The following is a 21,210-nucleotide window of genomic DNA, read 5'->3' as shown; positions in this document are numbered from 1 at the left end:
ATGATATCAATGAGGATCCTCTGTGTGTTCCTGTGCCTCAACTTAGCCTGGGTATGAGTTTGCTTACTTGATTCTTTTCATACCTTTCTGTTTTGAAGAGTGAGCATTTATTTAATGTTCACTCATTAGACAGATACATTTTGGCTGTCACCTGGCTTGTAAAATTCAATGCATACACATATGCACAAGCTTACTGTAACCACTTCACTGCTGGACTTTCATCAGTAGTTCTTGAGTATCCAGCTCTCTAGTTTTGCTTAATTCAGTTTTGCTGAATCTGCCTGGCTTCAGGAGCAGCAAAGCAGATACATTAACATGAATTCATAGATTCATAGGCGATGCTGTAAGTCTTAAACCCAACTGACTGGATGCTAGTGGCTCCAGCCAGTCAGGAATTTTCATATTTATTAGGGTGAATTCTATCTCCTTTGGACGGTACTTCAGCAGGATTTTCCACCTACAAATGATACACAATACCTTTATTATAAAATACATTTTAAAAACCAATTATTCCTGTGGCAGCAATATCAGGTTAAGCTAGAGCTAAATAAGAATCAATTTTTATATAAGGAAAGTAATAGACTTGATTTTCAGCTATGATAATATAACCTTGCTCTTTTCTCATTTAGGTCTCAGCCCATAATCTTATGTCAGATTCTTTACATTTCTCTTTGTGGCTTTTTTTGGTGATTTTTTTTTTTTTAAGAATGTGAATGTTTAAACAAATGACAGAAATTATAGGGAGCAGATGTGACAAAACAGAAGCACTCATATTGGAGCTGTCAATGCTGAAAGGGCACAGAGCACCTAAAAGTGAAGTTTTTATTTGTTACTTTTAAGAGGCACTTGGGCCAGATCCTCAGGATGAATCAAACCAGCACAAATCTGCTGATTTTAATAATGACATTCCAGTTCCCCAGGGCTGAGGTTCTGGCACTGGAGGCTAGAATTAGGAAAACTTTCTCTGCCTTGGAATTAATTATTAGTCATAATAATAATTAATCATTAATCTTTTCAAGCATTAATTATGCTGCTTGAAAAAAACTTAAGGTGTCCAGAGGAATCCAGTCAGAGCTAATTACATCTTAAGCCCTAAAACAGGGCTTTCTTTTATGAAAAAGAATTATTTTCCAGTCCTTCACTGAGTGATAACACAGTAGGAATCCTTACAGTACTTTGGCTTAAAATTAGCTTGTGTATATGCACTTTTGCTTCTCAGGTTTGAAGAAAATCTCAGTTTATTTATTTCTTTTCTTTCCATTAGCACCGTGGAATCCATCCATCGCTGACATTGTTATTTTTATTATGATGTTATTAGCTTTCTTGCTTTTTATGCCAGGCAAAACAGTGCTATAAGCTTATAGTTAGCAACTGTGATTAAAATCAGAAACACTAATGGCAAAATTCTATTCATATATATCTTTAAGCCAGTTTTGTGTAGAAAGAAGGTGGTAGAATGAAAATAGAAAATTGAGAATATTGCAGCAAATGGAAGTAGGATTTTTAAAGTATTTGCCTTGATTTAACCGGTTTCGATCTAATTTCAAGTTAATTTTATACTTACACACAGAACACAAGATTTCTGTGGAATAATATTATCATAATATATCCCAAGCATCACCAGCCCCCTCCACAGCCGCATTAATTTTAAGGGATGAAAAACTTTGTTCTGACAAAACAAACAAAATCATATCTTACAAGAAATGTCAGGAATAAAATCCCTGCACTGGTTGGTGTGATGATTTCCAGATAGCTGTAATTGCCACACGTCAGCTATGCCACTGAGTGTTTGAGGATGTCAGCATTATGTTTCTGTTCTCTTGGCAGCTGTTTAGTTAATCTTGGTTTTGCTCTTCCCCTTTTTCCTCCTGGCAGGCACAAGGTGAAGAGACTGCCTTCGAAAAGGAGGGTGCAGGAGTGCGTGGTCCTAGGATTGTGGACCACATTTCCCAGTCCACCTGCCACTATGAGAAGAACTGGCCCATCTGTGCAGATGATGACTGGGTGAGCAATGAGCTCTGGGGGCAAAAGCGGGGCCCGTCAGTAGGGTGCTCACGGACCTCAGCCGGACCGCTACGATGGGTGCCATGCAGCCAGCACATGGTTGGGCTTTAGGTCTGAGGGAGGACAGATAATGCTTCACGTCAGGACAGTCTGGAGAGAACTCTTGTGGGAAAGAAAGAAAGAAAATACGAGGAGAAAGAAAGAGGGAGAAGTTTGCAGGGGTGCAGAATCAGAACAGAAAGTAAGTCTGGAAGAGAAAGATGAAATAAAAGAAGCCTATTCCTAGAAAAAAAATAAGAAGGATTTCTTTTCAGAATTTTGGTATGGCCACTTCGGGAGTTGGTAGGAGAAAGGCATGGGAAAAAAAGATACGTGACAAAGAAAATAAATAACTAGAAATAACTTATTCTTCACAAGTCACTTTTTAGGAAGTCTGATGACAAAATGTTCAGTACAAGATTCATAATGATTGACTGTATGTCTTTGTGTATAAGCTGTTAATTTGTCTCCCTCTCGCCTCTTGCATCTGAGCCCATCTCTATGCTACATTTATCTGATGAAATCTTGGCAAAGAGCTTTAGTCTATAAGAACATTAAGCTTTTCTGAGGAAAATTTTGCTTAAATAAGTTGGCCTCTGACATCCTTTCTCAAACTGGACAACAAACTTCACCTTACAACAGCCCTTTGGGGAATATAAATATATATGTGTGTGTATATATATATATATAATACATAAAATTTCACCCCTCAGGAACAGAGGAGAGGGAAAATTAAGGGTTTACATGATCCTCTCTTTATGGCAGGTTTCTGAGGATGTGCTTCACTGATTCCGTCACACCAGTGTCAGAGGCATAGGAGGTAAAGGATCAGGCCCCAGGTGGCTTGTGCTAAGTCACACAAGTCCTTGGCAAGTCGTCGGATGAATAGGACAGGACATCTGAAGAGAACTAGCAGAACCTTGCCCTAATTTTTTTTAACGTGTTTTCAGTGTTGGCCAAAAGTCTGCAAACATAATGTTAAAAAAAAGGTTTACTTGTGAAGATTTTAACACAATTATTTCCCTTTTCCAATCTTAGGGTACAAAATGTCCGTCAGGCTGCAGAATGCAGGGACTGATTGATGAAACGGACCAGGATTATAATCACAGAATAGACAAAATCAAGAACCTGCTCGCAGAAAATCAAAACAACTATAAAAAATCCAATCAGATAATTGTGACAACCATAAATGGAGTAAAACCAAACCTGGACAGTGCTCAGCGTGAGTATCTCACATCCAGTTTTATTATCCATTGCTGAATTATTATCTTTTTTGTGCATAAGCAATTTGTAGTGAAAATACATGCTGCACCGGACCTTATTATCAAGAGCCAGAATAAACTTAGTAATACAAGACTCTTAACTGCTAACTAGTAAAAACTAATGTAATTTTTACCTGCTCAGTACTACGAGAAATATGTTCTTCGTTACATGTTTTAATTACATATTCTAAAATACACTACTCTTTTAGGAAAGAAAATCACACATGCATAGGTGACTGTGATGCATTTCTGTTTCAGAGCTTGATGAGACTTATGGTCACGTGTCAGGAGAACTGAGGCGGAGAATTATTACATTAAAACAGAGAGTGGTCACTCAAGTAAACAGAATTAAAGCTCTGCAGAGCAGCATCCAGGAACAGGTGGTAGAGATGAAGCGCTTGGAGGTAGGTAGCTGCTATGTAATTTCTGTTCTTTCCAGGGCTTAGCTACAGAAAGAGGGTCTATCCATTATACCGTACATGGCGAGCAGTGCTCCCTCGGGAAAGAAAGCATGATGCAACTCTCACAGGATCTGACCTGCTGAGGCAAATCCCCCAATGAGATGCTTTCTGGGCACGTTTTTCTTGCCCTGCTGTGTGGGAACCAGCGTGAGCTCGGGAGGACTCCTAGTTCCATCTGCCGCTGTTGCTCTCTGACAGGCAGCAAGGATGTTATATCTGCTGGTAACTGGCTCTGTATGAGGCACTTCTCCTGTACGGAGCTGCAGAGCAGCTAGGACAAAGGGGATGTGCCCTGTCCTTCCCCAGTGCTGCCACCACGGCCCACAGCCAGTGCTGGCATTAGAGCCTGCGTTCCCAGGTTGCAGCTGATCCCTCTGATGGTAATGCAAGAAAAAGCCCGTTTTGATCCCTGGATCAGAGGTCTGGCTTTTGGATCATTTGAGAAAGCAATGGTACTCCCAGGATGGCAGGCCTCAGAGCAGGGCCATGACAGGCTCTGGGACAAGTCCAGTATCTCCCCCTCTCTTGGAGGACCTGTTTCTGCCCTGGTCCCCAGGGAGTGTGCCCAGCTCTGTAGCACTCCCGCCAAAACCAGGAAGACACCCCTATGCCCCAAGAATAAAGGGAGCAGAGACTGGGAATGTACTACAACGTACTTCTCCATGGAGCTCAACTGTGTTATTGCATGTGTCATATTTACAGCAGAAGTAAACCCAGGGATGATTTCAAAACTGAGCTTTGTATCAGGTACTAGGGCAGCTCCCACCTCTCCCCAGTCCAGTTAAAGGATATACTTGCTTGAGAAAGTCAGGAAAGCTCCCTAACCAAATTATTTCTCTCTGTTTATGCAGGTGGACATTGATATTAAGATACGAGCTTGCAAAGGAAGCTGTGCTAGAGGTTTTGATTATCAGGTGGACAAAGAAAGCTATGACAACATCCAGAAGCAGCTTACCCAAGCCAACTCCATCGACTTGCACCCAGAGCTTCAAACAATGAGCTTGAGCACACTGAAAATGAGGCCACTCAAGGACTCGACTGTTCCTGAGCATTTTAAGCATAAGCCTCTGCCAGAAATGCAAGCTCTGAACATAATTAATAACATGAGGCAGATGCAAGCAGTATTAGAAAGATCAGAAACAGACACGAACCCCTCCCGAGGTGACAACTTGTATCACAAGACAGAACCGAGGGGGGATGGACCTGCACACACCGGCAAATTTGTTACTCCTACTCATGGGAGAGAAACCATTAGTCTGGGAGACAAAACCTCCTCCACTGTTCGTAGATGCACCAAAACTACCACCACAAAACTTGTCACTGGCCCTGATGGCCCTAGAGAAGAAGTAGTTGAAAAAGTGGTTTCTTCTGATGGCTCAGACTGCTCCCATTTACAGGGAGTAGAACATGGTGGAGGGGAAGGGAGCATGTACCATGTTGGTGGGACAGATGACTTCCACAAGCTAGACAGGTTATTCCCTGAGCTAGGGTCATTTTTTACCCCTGACTCTCCATCCACTGGTAATAGGCACCTTGGTGGATCTACCAGCCATGTAACTGTCACAGGCAGTAGTCACTTAAGTACTGGAGTATCCAGTCATTCAGGGGCTTATGGGGGGAAGGACAAATTTACAGACTTAGGAGAGGAGGAACAAGATGACTTTGGAAGACTTCACCTTCAGCCACCTGGATTATCATCTGGCATTGCAGGTCACTCCAGGACTGTAATGACCAGCACCTCTTCTAGTTTCGACAAAGGAGGCTCTGCTTTCGAAACCAAATCACTAAAGACCCGTGAAATAACTGAACAGCTAGGTGGGTTGCAACATGATCAGAGTGCAGAGGATACCCCAGACTTTCAGGCACGCAGCTTCAGAGCGTCAGGAGTGAAGCAAAGGACAGCCAGCACTGGGAAAGGTACACAGGCATCACGGAAGTAGTTATTGAGGTAGTGGAGCCAAACTCCATCCATAACCAAACTGACACATTGGTTTTAGATACTGCAGTACAACAGTGTGATGATAAAATGCAAGCACTGTGTCTGTTTGTTGCCACCTCAGAAACAAAAAGGAAAATATTTCATTAGTACTCGGGTGTTACATAGACAATTCAAAATTTAAGAAGTATGTAAAGTTTTCTTTTCTGAATTCTTTTTAATGTTGCCTGTCACTATACCTAGTGTAGTCCAAGACATGTTTAACAATTTTCCTCAGAGCTGTTGGTACTTGGATTCCTCTGAACCTTTTATTAAATTTTTCTGATAACTCCTGTCAAACCAGATCAACTTTTTTTTTTAGACTGTGATGATATCCGCCAGAAACACACTTTTGGTGCCAAAAGTGGCATTTTCAAAATCAAGCCAGCGGGATCCAATAAGGTTTTGTCAGTTTATTGCGACCAAGAGACCACTTTGGGAGGATGGCTATTGATCCAACAGAGAATGGATGGATCAGTGAATTTTAACCGGACCTGGCAAGACTACAAGAGAGGTTTCGGCAGCGTGGATGGCAGAGGGCAAGGAGAGTTCTGGCTGGGCAATGAAAACATACACTTGCTGACTCAGAATGACACTCTCCTTCGGGTAGAGTTAGAGGACTGGGATGGAAATGCTGTGTATGCAGAGTATATCATACAGGTAGGGTCTGAAGCAGAAGGGTATGCCCTTGCCGTGTCCTCCTACGAGGGGACGGCTGGGGATGCGCTGATCACCGGCTGGCTGGAAGAGGGCACTGAATACACGTCCCATGCCCAGATGCAGTTCAGCACCTTCGACCGGGACCAGGACCGCTGGGAGGAGAGCTGCGCAGAGATGTACGGGGGTGGCTGGTGGTACAACAGCTGCCAGGCAGCCAATCTCAATGGCATTTACTACCTGGGGGGCCACTACGACCCCAGGTACAACATTCCCTATGAGATTGAAAATGGCGTGGTCTGGCTGCCATTTAGAGCCTCTGACTATTCCCTCAAAATTGTTAGAATGAAAATCAGGCCCATAGAAACCCTGTAGAAAGACAGGCTTTTTAATATATATGTTACAACTACAGGTTGAAAAGATTTTTTTTTATATATATGTGCATGATGTACCTTTACCCTGTGAATTTGAAGGCAACTGAGGATATCTGTGGCTTAAAAAATAAACACTGATTAATTATCAACAAAATAGTTCTTTCATCTTATTTATAACTGACAAACCTTTTCAAGGAAATATTGGTTTTAAACCCCTTTTTAAATATAAACTTTGTCTATGTCTTTGACTATGTCTTTCTCTATGTCTATGTCTTTGGCAGCTCACACCTTGACTAGAGATAAAAATATTTATAATTTGAATTATTTACTTTGTTTAAGAGTACTAAAGAAGTAAAAGAATTTAGAAGTATGTTCACCATGAACTCCTGCCTCCACTAACATGAACTGTGAAAGGCTGATCAAGTTTGACAGACCCCCTTCTGGGCCATCTCCTCTCATTTCCATTTCGAGGGGAGCACAGGAGTGGCAGGAGTCAGTTCTCAGACAGAGCCACGGGTGGTTTGAGTTCTCACTTTTGCCACACACCTAACATAGAGTACACTTTGATAAGTGACACATGCATTTTAGGACTGACTTTTAAGGGCCTCCTAAGCTTTGATTTTACAAATATGGAGGTAGACTTTCTGTCCCATTGATGAATTCTAGGTAGTTTACCATGCGTACAGCAGCTTCAAAATAAGACAGTTCATGATAACTCATCAAAACACAACTCCCAAACCAGGCTACTATTTTCTAGTGACCACTAAAATTTTATGACTGTAACCAGCACAAGTGAGATGAGGAGCACCTAGGTGGCTGTAGTATACGTTTCCTTGGCTTAGAATGTTTCTCAGCATGTGTCAAGCAAGGATTCTTCTACAGATAAGGGGTTTAAATCAGCAACTTGCTGACAGTGTGCAGTAAGGATTTTTTTAGGAAAAAGCTGGCTGCATGGAAAAACAGTTATATTGGTTACACATTTACACAAGAATATGCTGTATATACCTTTATGCCTTATGACATAAAATTACACAAGTATTTACTCTGTTTAATATTTCTGTGCTTCTAATGAGAAACAAGCATGAGCAAACTTCCTTGCCTCCAATCTCACTGGCCAGCATGTTCTATACCATTTAACAATATCATCAAATACGGGCAAAGCAGCTCACTTTTAGCCTTTTTTCAGTGCTTCTCAAACACAGTCACTGTCTAACATTTTTTGAGAGTTTGCTGAACAGAAAAGGCATCTTTACAGCCATGTGCGGAGAAGTGTCTGTGCTTTTGGAAAAGGCTTTTCTGCTTTACGGCTTGTCTTTTTGTTCCCTAGCCTCAGTGGAAGCCTGCCTGTGGGGATGCTGAATGTTTGCACTCATGTAAGTGAGATCCTGCCATGATGTCTCCTCCTTGTCCTCCTGGGCTCCACAGATTAAATCAACATGAGAGGTTTCAGATGGGAATCCATCTAATGATGGATCCGCTAGTGATCTGGGTCCCCTCCTTTGTGGAGGAAGGCAGTCCCTTCTGAGAGATGGCTGATTCTGTCTACCAGGGTTGGGGAGTCCTGTCTTTGGGACAACATCTGCTCCTGGCTACAGAGGGAGCCTAGACCACTAGCTTCAAGGAAATACCCAACCTCCTCCTACCCTATGATTGGAGTCACTAATTGCTCTAGTCCCACAATAGTGACTGTGTGAAAGACATACCAGCCAGGTCTTCTAATACTGTATTTTGTTCTATGATAAAAGGATGTGGGATGCTGGAAGGGATATTGAGAGGCACAGTATGTGAGCCAGGTCCCAGGAAAGGGCATATTTTATCCAGCGTACAGGATTTGAACTAAGTGGTGACCTACCCATTTGTTAGATACTATCTTTTCACTTTATTCCTTCTCAACTTGTTACACAGGTAGTTACCGTACCTTTACGATATAAAAGAAAATGACCATCCCTTATTTGGTGGAATGTGTTTGCTTGGGTAATGCATAAATACTTAGGAATCATGTGAAGAAAACTTTAGTTTTAAGGCTTTATTTAATTTTTAGAAAACATTTTAAAAGAATCCTTTCCCTCTTCAAGTGTGGTATAGAAGTCCTTTGTAAAAGAGTGGAACAAGTTGGGGTTTGGGGGTTTTTTATCAGCATTATTCTATAGTAGTTAATTCTGTCTTGTGAACAAATAAAAAATGGAACAAAATACACTTGTGAATTATTTTCATCGGTCAGATTTTGGTTTACAGTTGACATAGCTTTTCACTTCAGGTCACAATATGCTTGTACTTACATATTTTATTCTCATATGTAAAGACAATCCTGAATACCGTGACTAAAAAGATAACCATGTACAAATACTAAAAGAAAATCCCTGATTCTGTACATTTTTATAATGGTTAATGTGGAAAGTATGGCCTGATTTTCATGCTTATCTTCTTCATTGAATACCATGACCCTTTCCAGCTCATCCATACAACACCATCATCTGTACCATGCTTTGCCATATCCCAGCTGTAGGTCCCTCCCCAATAGTATCTGCCATTGGGGTTGGCTGAGTGGCAGCGGTTGTACCACCATCCACCACCATCTTCTTTGGAGCACTGTTTTCTTGGATCTGTAGTCGTCCTGATGAGGGAAAAGAAAGTGTTAAGAGTGACAGATGAACTGTAAGCAGACAGATGAACTATAAGCAAACAGATCGACAGAGTACATACACCTGCCCCTGTACTGAAATTTTCAAACCAAAATAAACATTTAAAATCCTCCTTGAAATTTCTGTAAAAGATTGACCATCACAAATGTGTGCTACACAGTGTACTTGGAAGGTGAAGCAGCTAAGAAAAACAAGTCAGATCTTAGCTGCATCTCTCTGGGAATGTCATTTTAGCTTACTGATTGATAAGTACAATTACTTGCAGTTCATAATGATAATTGCAATATCAATGCAATTTAAAGATATAAACCAATGAGAACTGTACGTCTTCCCCAACCTAAACGATTCCTTTATTCATAAATATGTAATCAGGTACTAAGATAAAGACATAGCACATAGTTTAGCAATTGAGTGCTAAATCAAGTACTTTACAATTGAGCTCCTGTCTTCCGCGTAGCCAGAACTTTATTTTTTAAATAGGACTTGCTACCTGTATCTTTCCTTAGGACCCGTTATGTGTTACTGGAGTGAGTACCCATATTCCTACTTAAGCAAGACAGTGATCCTCAGCACTGCCACCATCAGTCTGACAATGAATAGATTGCATCCAGATTTGCCAATATTTCTATGGTAACATCATTCATGGAATCAATAACATTCAGGGTGCTTGCTTCTTACTTGGCTGTGGAGCAGCACTAACCTAATATATAGTTTTACCTGCTCTTGGCTACATCAGGGGAACTGCATGGACATTTGGCTGGTAACTTGCAGGGATAAAACGTATTTTAAGATACTACAAAACGCTGTGAGAACTAACAGCAAATTAGAGTAACAGTTTATATTCAGCTCTATTTTAAGCTCTATTTTTATTTTAAACATCTAATGCAAGTACATACCATCCATCATTGTCTCTGTCAAAAGTACTGAAGAACATGCCATTGTGAATTGTCATTGTTCTGTTTTCTCCATGCAGCTGTGAAGCTCCTTCTATTAGCGTGTTGCCTGCATTGCCTTTGTAGTTACTAACTGAAAGCTGATACTTGTTTCCTTCATTCTGTATGGTGAAACCTCCATAATGAGCTGATACTTTGTCGCCATTCCAGTCCTCCATTTCAATTAAAAGTTCAGTGGGCCCTATTTTGGTAAGCTGGCTGATCTTGTCATTTCCAAGCCAATATTCACCTGAGAAGAAACAAGCGAGAGCTCTGTGAAGTAGAGTTCACAATATGCTTCATGGCAACTTTATGATTTGCCTATAGGTCTGCCAAAGTGGATTAGTTAATTTTAAAAAATGAAAGAGCTTCAAGAAATACAAGAAAACAGTTTCAGTAAGAAGAGTTCTTCATCTGTTCATTTGCATTCATTTGCGCGTCATTTTACCTGGTATATCACAGTAGTTCTTCCCTGCACTCTTCGCAACATTTCCAAATCCTTTTTTATATTGATCCCATACTCTTCCGAAATTAACACTGCCGTCCTGGCGGTTCTGAATCAAAAGCCAGCCTGTGGGAGTGACAGTATTTAGACTGATTCCATTGAGAAAGGAGCATGAACTGTTAAGATACAGCCCTTCTATCTCCATCTTAAGGCAAGCAGAGCATATGGCTTCCTTGCAGCAGGTCTGAGTTTTCACTGCTTATGAGCTCAGCCTTGCCATTTTTACTCACAGTCAAGTAGTGCCTTGCTTGGTACTATAAGGAAAGGCAGAAAAAGCAGAAATTGAAGAACTGCTCTGGTCTTTTCTCTAGTGCATATTAGCATGGTAAGAAATGAGCCAGGCCCTCCTTGCCTGCCCACTCATACATTGTCCATTCTTGTCATAGTAAGATAGGTATTTACCTACAAATCCCATCCCAACAATTTATTTCCATTTTAATTATAGGAGTATCCTACTGTGCATCTGAAGATGACCAGCAAGACTTTTCTGAGCAAATCAATCAGACTTAATTCTCAAGTAATTACAAAAGTTATAACTCCATATTAGTTTGTCTAAAATGCAAATTACTATTATGAATTTTTTGTAGCATCCATGTTAATATTTTAACACAGTTATTTCACACTAACCTCCATTATCTGTTTGCATGTCACAGTATACTCTGTATGGTCTGACAAAAGGATCTGGCTGGATGAGGTACATTTCAGATGTCTCACCTCCCTTTCTGATAATATCCTCACATTCTGCAAGAATAAACCGGAGAGTCTGTTACAGAAAGAGCTCTGAACTTCTTCAACAATATCCTTACCCTTTGGTTTGCTGATTATAAGGCAACAATTTTAAAGATATATCTAATTCTACTTTCATTTTTATTTCTGTGATCTTCATGTGAAAGAATCAGGGAAGAAAGGACAATGCATGTGCATTGTTCTACTTTTCCAAACAGGAATTCCTAAAAGTTCAACCTGTGTGATGGAAGACTGTATACTTTTCTTTTTTTTTTTTTTAATTAGACAAGCTTGTGAAAGAAAAACCTTCTTGACTGAAAAAAATCAAGGGTACAACTATGAAGGTCACACATGCATCACCCCCACCTTACAAAGCCCCTGAAGCACATATTTCTTTAAAATGCTACTGGCCACTAACAAAGACTGATATTGGGTAAGAGGATCTTTGGTCTGACCAGTACAGGCATCCATAAAAGATTTTTTTCATTTAGGATCACCTTCCATCTTTTCTGCTATCCTAGTCAATGACACAGGTCTTCAGAGGAATGTTCACACCAATCAAAGGATGCATCTATCAATTTGCACAGTGATATAAATGGGAGAAGAGATGTCGTTATAGTTAAATGAGTACCTTTGCCTGAAAGCACTGGAATATTACAGGAAACAACACATGGGGAACGACAGTAGTCCACCTGGGTTGCAATGGCATTTTCCAGTTTTTGTATCTTTTTGTGTAAAGAATCCACAACTGCACGGAGGACCCTGAGACTAGATGGGATGTTATTGTCCAGATTATCCTTTATATAATTATAATGTAATTCCACTTCTCTGTTGTACTGAGAAAATATATCATCATTGTCTAGAAAACCAAACAGATGAAAAGCAATTAATTTTCAACATGTTTTCCAGTTATGAAATAATGAAGAGCAATCTGTAAGCACAATTTGAGAAGCCACTTATTTCCATAGCAGGGAGGAAGGATATGCATTTCTTTAGCTTACTTTTCCACAATGTGCAAAAACTATGCAGAGATTCTCAGGAAAGTGGTACATGTGTATTGTTATTTCTTTGCTAGCTAGTAGATTCATCAGTGGTGCTATATTCTGCCAAAGAACTAAAATTAGCTTCTTTCCAGGGAGCCATGGTGCCAAGCCAGGAGCTGGGCATAACGGGGTTGGATGGACATAGGAAAGCAGGTAAGGGGGGAACACATGACCTTTACATTTAGGGGTCTCATATGAATCTTGCCTTACTGTGAGATCCATTCCTTTGCCCCTCTCAAAGGATTTTTTTTTTAAGATTTAAGAGTATATGGTCATGGAACCCTACTTTGCTAGATAGTCCACTGTATTTTTAATTTTTTTTTAAGAAGTCCCATTAACAAGTAACAGTAGCAATGCCAATAGAACAGCAATACCATTTACACTAATAATTCATAGAAAAAGCATACCTTTTCTTTGTTTTTGTGTCTTCACCAATTTATCATCTAGAACAATCACGTATTCATGCAAAGTTGTAGAGGTTTCAGACAGTTTGCTCACTTTGTCCTTTAGGTCACGAACAACTGCTTTCACAGTTTTTTCCTGTTTTACCAGTGTAGTTTGCAGCTCACATCCAGTTGGACACAGCACTCCCTTTAAAAAAAATAAAAAGGGCTGTGAATAAAAGTTAAAAGTTTCTAATCCCATCAGTGAATGACCATACCTTTGAACCCACTGAATGGTCAGTAACGTGAGACCAGATATTTAAGCATCTAGATAAGGACTCAAGACATTCAACTTCTACAAAGAAGCTGCAGTCTGAAGGGCAGGAAGGAGCCCTGAGCCCCCCAGGAGGACTTTTTGTTGAAGCTCTTGGGAAAAGTCCTCTCTCTTCACACTTTTTCCGTCCACTATCTGCTTTTCACTTTTCTGCACTGTTCAATATTCACAGTGTTAAGCCACCTGAACTATGATTAAAGCCTGTCAGGAACTCCCTGGTGCCTGTGCATGTTTGTATCTACCCCTTTCCTCTTTCACTAGCCTCAGAGAATGAACACATTGTTATATGTATCTCTCATGAAATGGCCATACGATTCATTCAAAAATTATCATCTCAAGAAGATGAGCACCATTGCTTCTGCAACACGTGCTATACCATAAAGGACAACAGTGTTTTAGAAAGAAGTGGGAAATTCTGAAGTCCCGTGAGAACCAAAATACCAGGCAGCAGCGGGACTCTACCACAATCATGTATACATTAAGCTTTAACAGGCTTCATTTGTGGGAAACCTCCACACTTAAATTTGCTCTCAGACACGACAATGCCTCTCAGCACCGTTACAGCTTGCATTTTCTGGCAGAGAGCACAGCAGGGACAGTGTGATAGACTACTGCAAGGCAGCAAAGTGTATGCTAGGTCTCAGCATGCTCACATGCTCTTCCGTAAGAGCTGGGGCAGTGACTGAGGGTAGACTATAATTATGGTTTGAAACAAATTTTAAGAAAGACAAGGGAGGTTGTATTTTTGGTCCCTAGGTTTCCTTGAGATTATCTGAAATTCCAGTCAGTGCTTCTGCAGAGCTTTTTTCTGTCCTTCTTAATAGTTACCTATGCAAAGCAACGGGGAAAGCGCAGGCTAACCCACAGATACTTCCTTTCCTCATTTATGGTTCAAATCTCATGTCCCCATCTTCGCTGTATGTTGTCTGACTGTGACTAATCCCACAGACTCTGTGGCATTACTCTTCTGAATGCAGTCCTACCAAACTCAAGCAAAAAGATGCAAAGTTAGGCTGCTTTAAATGAATGACCATCCCTTATTTGGTGAAGAAAACTCCGTGTTGGGCACGCTAGAAGAAAAGGACAGTCTGTTATGAGCTGCATCAATAGTTAGACACCCACCAGCTCCTCTAGAGGATGCTTGCAGCCACCAGCGTCGGGGTAGATGATACGTTCTTTCTTGTCGCCTGGCTTCACCCGCTTTGGGGGCCGGGGCTGGTATCCGATTCCACTGATGGGAGGTGCCACGGGTCGGAGCGTGGGGGCCGCTTCCCGCCTTTTGTCCAGGGGTCGGTGGCCTCGAACCCCAAACTGAGGGCTGTCGTCCTGCAAAGCCAGGGGGAGAGGAAACTCTCTGAATCTGGGATTGCTATCGCAAAATGCTATGCAGAGGGAGGAGGCATCTGTTCAGCGCTCTTTAGTAGTTTAAACAGCAAAGAAAACCATGGAATGGAATGAAAAAAAGCAATAATGGAAATATACATTATGTAGAAGTCATTGCTATGCCTTCCCTTGTAACACTAGTCACACTCCCTCCACCTAGATATAGACAAACTAAAAAGCCTTCAAACCAAAGCAAAACAATATTTCAATAGTGCATTCTGACCAAGGAATAAAGTTTATATAGTTCAGAGCCACTAAGCACCACGAAACTTGAAGTAGTAAGATATAAAAAAAAAGGTAATTAGACATTCTTGGGGCTATAACATGATTCATCATCGTGTTATCAGTGTCCCAATTTTTCATTGGGCTACAGGAAAATTTGTAATGTCTCAGAAAATCAGGCCACAGTCAAATACATCATCAGGTCTCAGGCCACAGGCCAGCTATTAACCGACGGAATTAGGAAAACCATTCAGTAACATCTCTCAGGGTGGGCTTTTAGAGCTCCCTCTGATGCATACATTCCCCATCACTGCCAGAAACAAGAAAGTCTAAGAGGCTGAGTAAGGAAAACAGGCTTTGTTCCTAAGTAGCTGTTGAAATGAAACCATTTGAATTAATTGTTGTTTGAACAACTGGATCAAAATCTTCGACCATCTCCAATCCCACTCAGACTTAGCTACAAATAACAAATGTTTATAAGGATCCAGGATCAGAGGCTTCAAGTAGTTTCAAAAGCACGCACATACAATCACAAAACCACTGAAAATGATTTCGCATAGTATTCTTATCAGTAGTCAATGTACAGACAAACACTTAGATTGTATAGCAGAAAAAAATCTCATTTCTGATCACCCTGACCTATTTCATTTTTGCAGGGTTTATCAAAACACAAAAAATGTACTGAGATTCTAAATTGTATTTCCCATTAAAATATGTTACTTAAACAAAACTAAATATAGGTTAAATTGTTATTTTAGATTGATCCTCATTGTTTTCCTTTTTGTTCAACAATTGTTACCTCTCCATTTCAAACGTAAAGCTGTATGATCTGGTGGTTAATTTTTTTTTCAGTGCCTACTGAATCCACAGAAAAGTTTTCACTGTCTTTGAGACAGGGCATTATTAATTACATATTTCTACTTTTTTGTGCCTGACAAATTAATTTTCTTCAATAGCATGTCAATATTGTTAAATTAATATCCTTAAATAAATTCCGCTAAATAACTAATCTTACCATCATACATTCTTTATTCTCCACAGAGAAAGAAAAGAAATAGGAAGAAAATATATCCAAAACTAGAAAATAACTATTGTGCAGTTACATATACGCGAAGAAATAATACAAAGGTTATTTCTCTGAACGCTTCAAACGGAAAAAGAACTTGCACTAGATCATTTTTCCCCACAGCTTCTACCTTAGCTAACTCACATAAGCTGAGTAAGCCATGCATGCAATTAAATAAAATTAGTAATTTTTACTATTCTTATTATTAATTATGAGCAGTATTACAACCTCATCATCATAGTCAGTAGCGGCCTGGGGTTTAACGGTGGAAACACAGAGCAGGAAGAGCACGAGCAGTTTCATGGTGCTGGCTTGCTTGAGCGGCTCAGTGACCTTCTCCCACCAGCAGCTCTGACAGGGAGAGGTCCTCTCTGTTCCTATATATACCGGCGGCAACCCTCACTTCCCAGCTTGACAGTGATAGGTCCAACCCTTCTGAGCAATCACTGTATCTCTGTTAATATTCAACCTTTCTCTTCACTGCATGCCTGAATACATTTGTTGTTGAGCAATTTCTCTGGACAAGTCTTATCTACATGTCCCAGAGACCTCTGTTGATGCTGGCATCAAATAAATGTTTAAATCCTTAAACGTACCTCCTGCTCAGATTACACAAGGTTACCATTTTATCAAAAATCACACGCCGAAAAGGCGAACATCCAAGGAAAAGAAACATGGTCAGATGTCACAGTCTGTGACATCTCCTTTTTTTTCTCTCGGCTGAAAATTAGAATGTTTCACAAATATCGTATTAAATTTGAATTAAACTCACATCATACAGATTGTTACATTCTTCTAAATAGTTCTGATGGTGCCTGCATAGGTATGCAAGTCTTTGGGTCTCTTTAAGTACAAGATAAAAAAAGAGTATATTATGTTCATTAGATTAATAATTTTGCATGAAAACATTGTTTAGCTCTAATTAAAGATCAGGTTAATATTGCAAGCATAAAACAATGCTATTCCATTACTTTAGAAATATGACATTGTAAATTAATTAAAATAATTCAATTTCACATATTAATTTGCTGTTTTCATTTTTAATACAAACAGTATGTGTCATAGACATTATTTAAATATTTTAATAATCTTTTAAAAGAATACAGCATGAAGTTATTTGTAATCATAGTAGAAAACTCAAACATGCTTTTTGATGCTTTGTAAGAACGTGGCATATCACTGCTCTCATATTAGCAGAGTTTTAACATTTCAGTGTCTGTATATCCTGTGATTTTCTTGTGCATTATAAATGATCATAATATACTGAATTAAATAAAATGTGCCAAGTGAGGGCCAGCACACTTTTCTCAAGTCATTCATATCAATGTCTGAAAACAAGAAGAGATGCAAACTGTGGACTGAGGTTCCATTTCAAAGACCAACTTGACGGAGTGGGAGATTTTATGATAAGCAGAGCTGAGAACAGCTAAAATTGCTTGGTCTAGGCCTTTTTCCTGTATTCGTGCTGTTGTCAGAGTTCTTGTAAACTAAATGGAGATTCCCGAAATACGAAAAGTGTTTAACCTGACAGGTTCAATTATTAAACAGCTTGGAACAAAATCAGCCATGGCTCAAGGAACTCTTACTCCATTGAATTTGAACCCTTGCATGCGGACATCACCAACCCTGTTGGATTTGGAAGAACACAAACTTCTCCCTACAGGCATTAAAGAAATCTGCCTAAGGCCAAAACTGACATCATTAACATCTTATTTCCACTTAAAGATGCTAGCCAAGATATTATCACCAATTCTGGGCATCTCCTAACCTTAAATGCAGTTCTACCCCTGTGTACCTCTGAGGGAAGTCCAGTTACCCTCATGTATGAGGAAGGGACATAGTGATGCTGAACCCTTGGCCCGGGCTTACGGGTAGCTCATGGTACAGTGGAAATAAAACAAGGTCTCAGTAGTCCCGAGCTAGAAACTTACTCTTAAATTATCCTGGCTCAGTCCAAGCAAATCTTAATTAAATGTACCACATTTGTCCTAAATCCATTCTGAAACCATCACCATGTTCTGCAGTAACTGATGATGTCCTTCTGCAGGCATTAAGTACTCTTCACCCCATAATGAAGAAACATGGCTGTGTCTGTGCAGAGGGTGACAGGGACCGGGTGATGGGGGTTGGCGCGGGAGTCCCCAAGCCCGCTGCAGAGTCCTAGCAGGGGAAACCCTCAGGCTCCATCTGCCTTCAGATGGGATTTCCCCTTTGAAACTCAGCCTTTGACCCTCCCAGCTCCAGTACTTTTCATTGGCTTCCCCAAGTGGTTGTGTCTCCCTGGGGATTTACCACGAACAACACATGCATGTCATACCACAGCGGGTTTGTGGCTTTGTGTCAAATGAGCAGATGCCCGAGGACGGGGATCGTGTGACCGCTCATCTGGTAAGCAGAGGCCTTGTCTATGCTGCAAAGGTTTTGCCTGGAGAGTTTTATCAGAAAAAAAACCAGTCCAAATCCAGAACTGCATACAGAGCAATCTATACTGGCATACATACGTGTATATAGAAAAACATTTTGGCAGCTGAACTTAATCTATGTTAGTTAGCATTCTGGTTATGACATGATTTTTTTCTCTCATGCTTGCAACCATTACCATTAGGCTGACACTTTCTAAGGATTGAATGAAGCCTTATGAACAACCAGAACCATGGTTTAAATTTCTTCTAAAAATTATACCAAAGAGGCTTTCTCTTCAAAACAGGACATCTAATCTTTTTTCCTTCATATTCCCTCCTCTAACTCATATGGTTAATGAGAAACTGTTCCCGGACTTAACGTGGCGGTGATACCGCAACACACCTGGTATCAGGAATTCTAATAATACAACATGGACCTGATGGTGTTCCAGGACATCCCTTTGTACAGTATTTTTGTACTGAAAAGGCACTTACTGGCAGAGGTGTATGTGTGTGTTTTTAGGAATGACTATTTGCTTGCTGCCCCTTGTGTTTGTTGTGCCAACCTGTCTGTCAGTGGTGCAACCCTCTTTACACAAACCCCCATCCAACAAGTCACGGTCACCGGATCACAGCTCTTCCGAGCTGAATGTGCCCCCTAAGGCAGTCCTGGGGCGAGGGAACAGAACCTTCTTGGGCCACGATGAGCTACAGTATTTACTAAATTAAACTTAAAAATAGCAGTTGATTTAGAAATGTCCTTTTAAACAACTAATGTTGTAATAGTGTCATACTATGAAAAGAATACTGTAAACTTAAATGTTCATCTCTGGTGAGATTTCTTGCTTTTACTGGTAACAAATATTACTTCAAAGGTTTCACGTAAATGAGAATTAATGCTATCTTGTTCTGGGAGCAAGCAAGTTCTTAAACATTAATGAGTAGAGCTGTTCACTTTGGCCTTAAAACAGCACTAAAAGCACATGCAACCTACTAGTCCTGTTCCTCTAAGTAGTGATTTATAAAAAACTATGTAGTTTGTTATTTCCAGAATTGCAGATGTAGCTGACATGCACGAAGACATCAAGTAGCTGCATATATAAAAAAAAAATAACAAAGTGCATATTCTAATTAATATTGCTGACATGATTTGTTGAAGTTCTGGGACTAAATTTCACCTTAGACTGAATCTTCTAGAAAAAATGAAATCATTACAGAGATTAATTTGTTCTCTGATTTTCTAAAGCATTACAAGGACACCAGGAAATAAGCTGTGATTATAAATTTCTGATGGGAATGTTTACTTGTAAAAAAATTAGAACAACTGCAGGGCCAGGGTGAACACTAATAATAATAGAAATAAACAGCACGTACGAGTGAAGTTTTCCTACAAAATATAAATGGAGAATTTTTTTCTTGGACTGCTACAAGCATCTGTATTTCAAATTTGCTTTCCTTTAAAAAGGCGGTAAAAATAAGCCTGATTTCTTTCAACAGACAATAGAAAGGAAACAACTGTATCGTGATACTTTATACGTTGCCAGAGATTAGCCCTTAAACCATTTCCACACAGCAAATCCACCAATCAGTCAACCAACCAGTCACCAGTCACACATTACTCTGTGTGTAAACTTAAAAAAAACCTGTTTGAAATCCCTTGCCACCCATATCTCCTTTTAAACCTTGTGTACCTTCAATCTAACCTCACCAGCCTGGGAGGATGCAACAGACTTGCCCCATTTTGACACACTGCCCTGTGGAGTTTGCACTCTGTCGCAATTTAAGCAAGGACAGATGATGCTCCCACTCCTCAAGGTGCTGTGCTGATCTTTACTGGAGGCTCCGAGACCCAGTGGGGATCCCCAGCATCACCGGTGGGACTACTGAAATAGGTGCTCATGTTAAACATGAAACCTGGCTGGCTTGGCTTGAAACGGAGCTGGCAATGCTCCTCTGCCGTTGGTGGCACAACGTAATGGACATCTCACCCCCACCTCAACCCCAGACCAGGAACTGGGTGTTGAAGCCACTTGGAGCACATTTCTAGCTATCACTGTATCTCAGATAACTGAATATAAACCACCCGTGCAGCCACCAGAAATGATCCATCAGCTCCAGACAAGAGAAGAGATGGTCGTTACGTCAAGCATGCAATTTGTGTGCCAGAAATAATCCCAGGCTAATGCCATCCCGTGGCTAATAAAGAGGACAGGTTTGAAGCAACAGATGTTGCACTGGATTATTTTTAGCCCAAATTAGTTTGCAAACTGTTCACAGCTCAGGCACACAGACAGACATAGTAAGTGGCTGGTATAGTGGTAAAGAAGAGCAACGTGATGGTGGGGCTGCAAAAGATGTGCTTGCCAAATCCCAGCTTTAGCTCAAGAGGACAAGACTTCCTGAATTTAAATGCAGATGAGTGCCTGTGAAGAAAGTAGGTGCCTATTTGCAATTCGCACGTATGCATTTGGTTATTCTGCTTATGAAGGCAAGCGAATAATCTGCTGGAGTGGCAGGATACATTTTGAAAAGAACTAACTCTGCCCTTTCACAACGTGCGCCTTGCCATGAGATGCAGGGGTTGCCAGCTCGTTCACGCACAACTTCAGTCTTCATCGGAAGGAGGGCCTGTGGACCTAAACTAAAGATACTTTTTCCAAAAGATAGTTACCAGGTATAATGGTTAGCATCCCATATCACACTGTTTTCTCTTGTTTAGAGGTTGCATTTCAGTCCTGGGACTATTTCATAGAATCATAGAATCGTTTAGGTTGGAAAAGACCTTTAAGATAATCCAGTC

At 40.4% G+C, this 21,210-nt stretch overlaps 2 protein-coding genes across 2 annotated transcripts; one reads left to right on the top strand and one right to left on the bottom strand.

Moving 5' to 3' along the window:
* Window positions 1-6,773, top strand: FGA (fibrinogen alpha chain). The gene is made up of 6 exons (XM_009480026.2): window positions 1-51; window positions 1,876-2,004; window positions 3,082-3,265; window positions 3,564-3,709; window positions 4,618-5,683; window positions 6,064-6,773. Exons 1-6 carry the CDS (start codon window positions 1-3, stop codon window positions 6,771-6,773), a joined length of 2,286 nt encoding a protein of 761 aa, XP_009478301.2.
* A 2,384-nt stretch (window positions 6,774-9,157) lies between these two features.
* On the bottom strand, window positions 9,158-16,311 carry FGB (fibrinogen beta chain). The gene is made up of 8 exons (XM_009480025.2): window positions 16,237-16,311; window positions 14,460-14,663; window positions 13,028-13,211; window positions 12,209-12,436; window positions 11,479-11,592; window positions 10,795-10,917; window positions 10,311-10,596; window positions 9,158-9,386 (listed from the first exon to the last, which is right to left on the bottom strand). Exons 1-8 carry the CDS (start codon window positions 16,309-16,311, stop codon window positions 9,158-9,160), a joined length of 1,443 nt encoding a protein of 480 aa, XP_009478300.1.
* Window positions 16,312-21,210: the final 4,899 nt, after the last annotated feature.

The sequence above is a fragment of the Pelecanus crispus genome, chromosome 4 (assembly GCF_030463565.1).
Source record: "Pelecanus crispus isolate bPelCri1 chromosome 4, bPelCri1.pri, whole genome shotgun sequence".
NCBI classification, from domain to species: domain Eukaryota; kingdom Metazoa; phylum Chordata; class Aves; order Pelecaniformes; family Pelecanidae; genus Pelecanus; species Pelecanus crispus.
The sequence above is the reverse complement of the archived record's forward strand: the minus strand, read 5'-3'. Positions and strand labels throughout refer to the sequence as shown.